This window comes from Sturnira hondurensis, unplaced genomic scaffold (genome assembly GCF_014824575.4).
Source record: "Sturnira hondurensis isolate 20B ecotype Veracruz unplaced genomic scaffold, ASM1482457v3 Scaffold0005020, whole genome shotgun sequence".
Taxonomy (NCBI): Eukaryota; Metazoa; Chordata; class Mammalia; order Chiroptera; family Phyllostomidae; genus Sturnira; species Sturnira hondurensis.
In genome coordinates this window covers 1-1587 of record NW_028077651.1, presented here as the reverse complement: position 1 = coordinate 1587, position 1587 = coordinate 1, and the positions used below count along the sequence as shown (strand labels likewise).

General features: G+C 52.1%; 1 gene segment (V, D, J or C); it reads right to left on the bottom strand.

Moving 5' to 3' along the window:
* Positions 1-41: 41 nt before the first annotated feature.
* LOC118987115 (immunoglobulin lambda variable 2-18-like) lies at positions 42-604 on the bottom strand. The segment is given in 2 exon segments: positions 42-379; positions 492-604. Coding segments are annotated over 2 exon segments (384 nt in total).
* Between the last annotated feature and the right edge of the window lie 983 nt (positions 605-1587).

Genomic DNA, 1587 nt, shown 5'->3' with positions numbered 1-1587 from the left:
TGATTAAAGGGACTTGAGTGAGTTCAAAGGAGGTTTTGGTCTCACTTCCCCACGAAGTTGCACCACTGTGGAACACTGTTAGGGCTCCTGTATGAAGCACAGTAATAATCAGCCTCATCCTCAGCCTGGAGCCCAGAGATGGTCAGGGAGGCCGTGTTGCCAGATTTGCTGCCAGAGAAGCGATCAGGGATCCCTGAGGGCCTACTGCTGGTATAATATATCAGGAGTTTGGGGGCTGTGCCCGGTTGTTGTTGGTACCAGGAGATATAATTACCATACCCAACATCACTGCTGCTTCCAGCACAGGAGATGGTGACCGACTGTCCAGGAGACCCGGACACCGAGGAAGGCTGAATCAGAGAAGCCTGGGCCCAGGAACCTGAAAAGAGGAAAAACACACTCAGAGCTCAGTTCAGTGCTGGCCCAGGAGAGCAGAGCAGTACAAAGAAGGAGCCCAGATGTCACCATGGTCCCTGTCCTAGAGGTCTCACCTGAGCCCTGAGTGAGGAGGATGAGAAGGAGCAGAGTCCAGGCCATGGTGGAGATCCCCCAAGAACGTTGCCTTCTGGGCCCCCAATCCTGGGCCTGGCTCCTCCACACCTTTCTTATTCTGTCATCCTGCCTCAGAGGAGGGAGGGGCCTCCATGCAAATCAGCTTCTTTTTTCTGTCTCCTCACCTCACTCTGACCTGATCCTTGGCTCTAGATATTTTGCATCCTGGGGAGCAGAGCCAATCTNAGCAGAGTCCAGGCCATGGTGGAGATCCCCCAAGAACCTTGCCTTCTGGGCCCCCAATCCTGGGCCTGGCTCCCCCACACCTCTCTTATTCTGTCATCCTGCCTCAGAGGAGGGAGGGGCCTCCATGCAAATCAGCTTCTTTTTTCTGTCTCCTCATTCCACTCTGACCTGATCCTTGGCTCTAGATATTTTGCATCCCTGGGCAGCAGAGCCAATCTGAGGCATCCAGTCCCTTTTGATATGGATTTTCTAAGACTGAGCCATGACAGTGCCCAGGAAATGCAGTCCAACTTAAAATGTCCCCATCCACCCAACTGCAGGTTTCAGGATGTGCTCCATTGGCTAAATACACTAGAAATCCCAGTACTTTCGTTTTGTTCTGCATAGTTGAAGGGTGAAAGGACAGGGTCCAGAAGGGCTGGGGTTAGGAGAAATCTAATGGGTTTTCTTCTCAGGCACCAAAGGCAGAGCTGGTGGTTGTTCACATCCCTCACCCTCTTCCTATGCTCCTCAGTTGCTTGGTTCTTCATTCTACCTGTTCCGTCTCTGCACTGCTCTGAGGCTGAGACCTGGGGACATTTATGCTCCTATCTCGCAGTACAGATTGGGGACACTCTACTTCTGAACTCTCCCTCTGGAGGACTTCAGTTAGAAACAGGCTCTGGGACCTAATACCTGCCAGGGTAAAGAACAGCAAAGACCTCCACAAATCTGGGCTTTGCTGCCACCTGGTGGCTAACATTGGAGTGACAAACCTTAAGGAGGTAGAGTATACCAGGAAAGCTGCAGAAAACCATTCCCTGCTCTGCTCACAGCCCAGGCTCCTTAGTTTTCATCTCAACTCAGCAC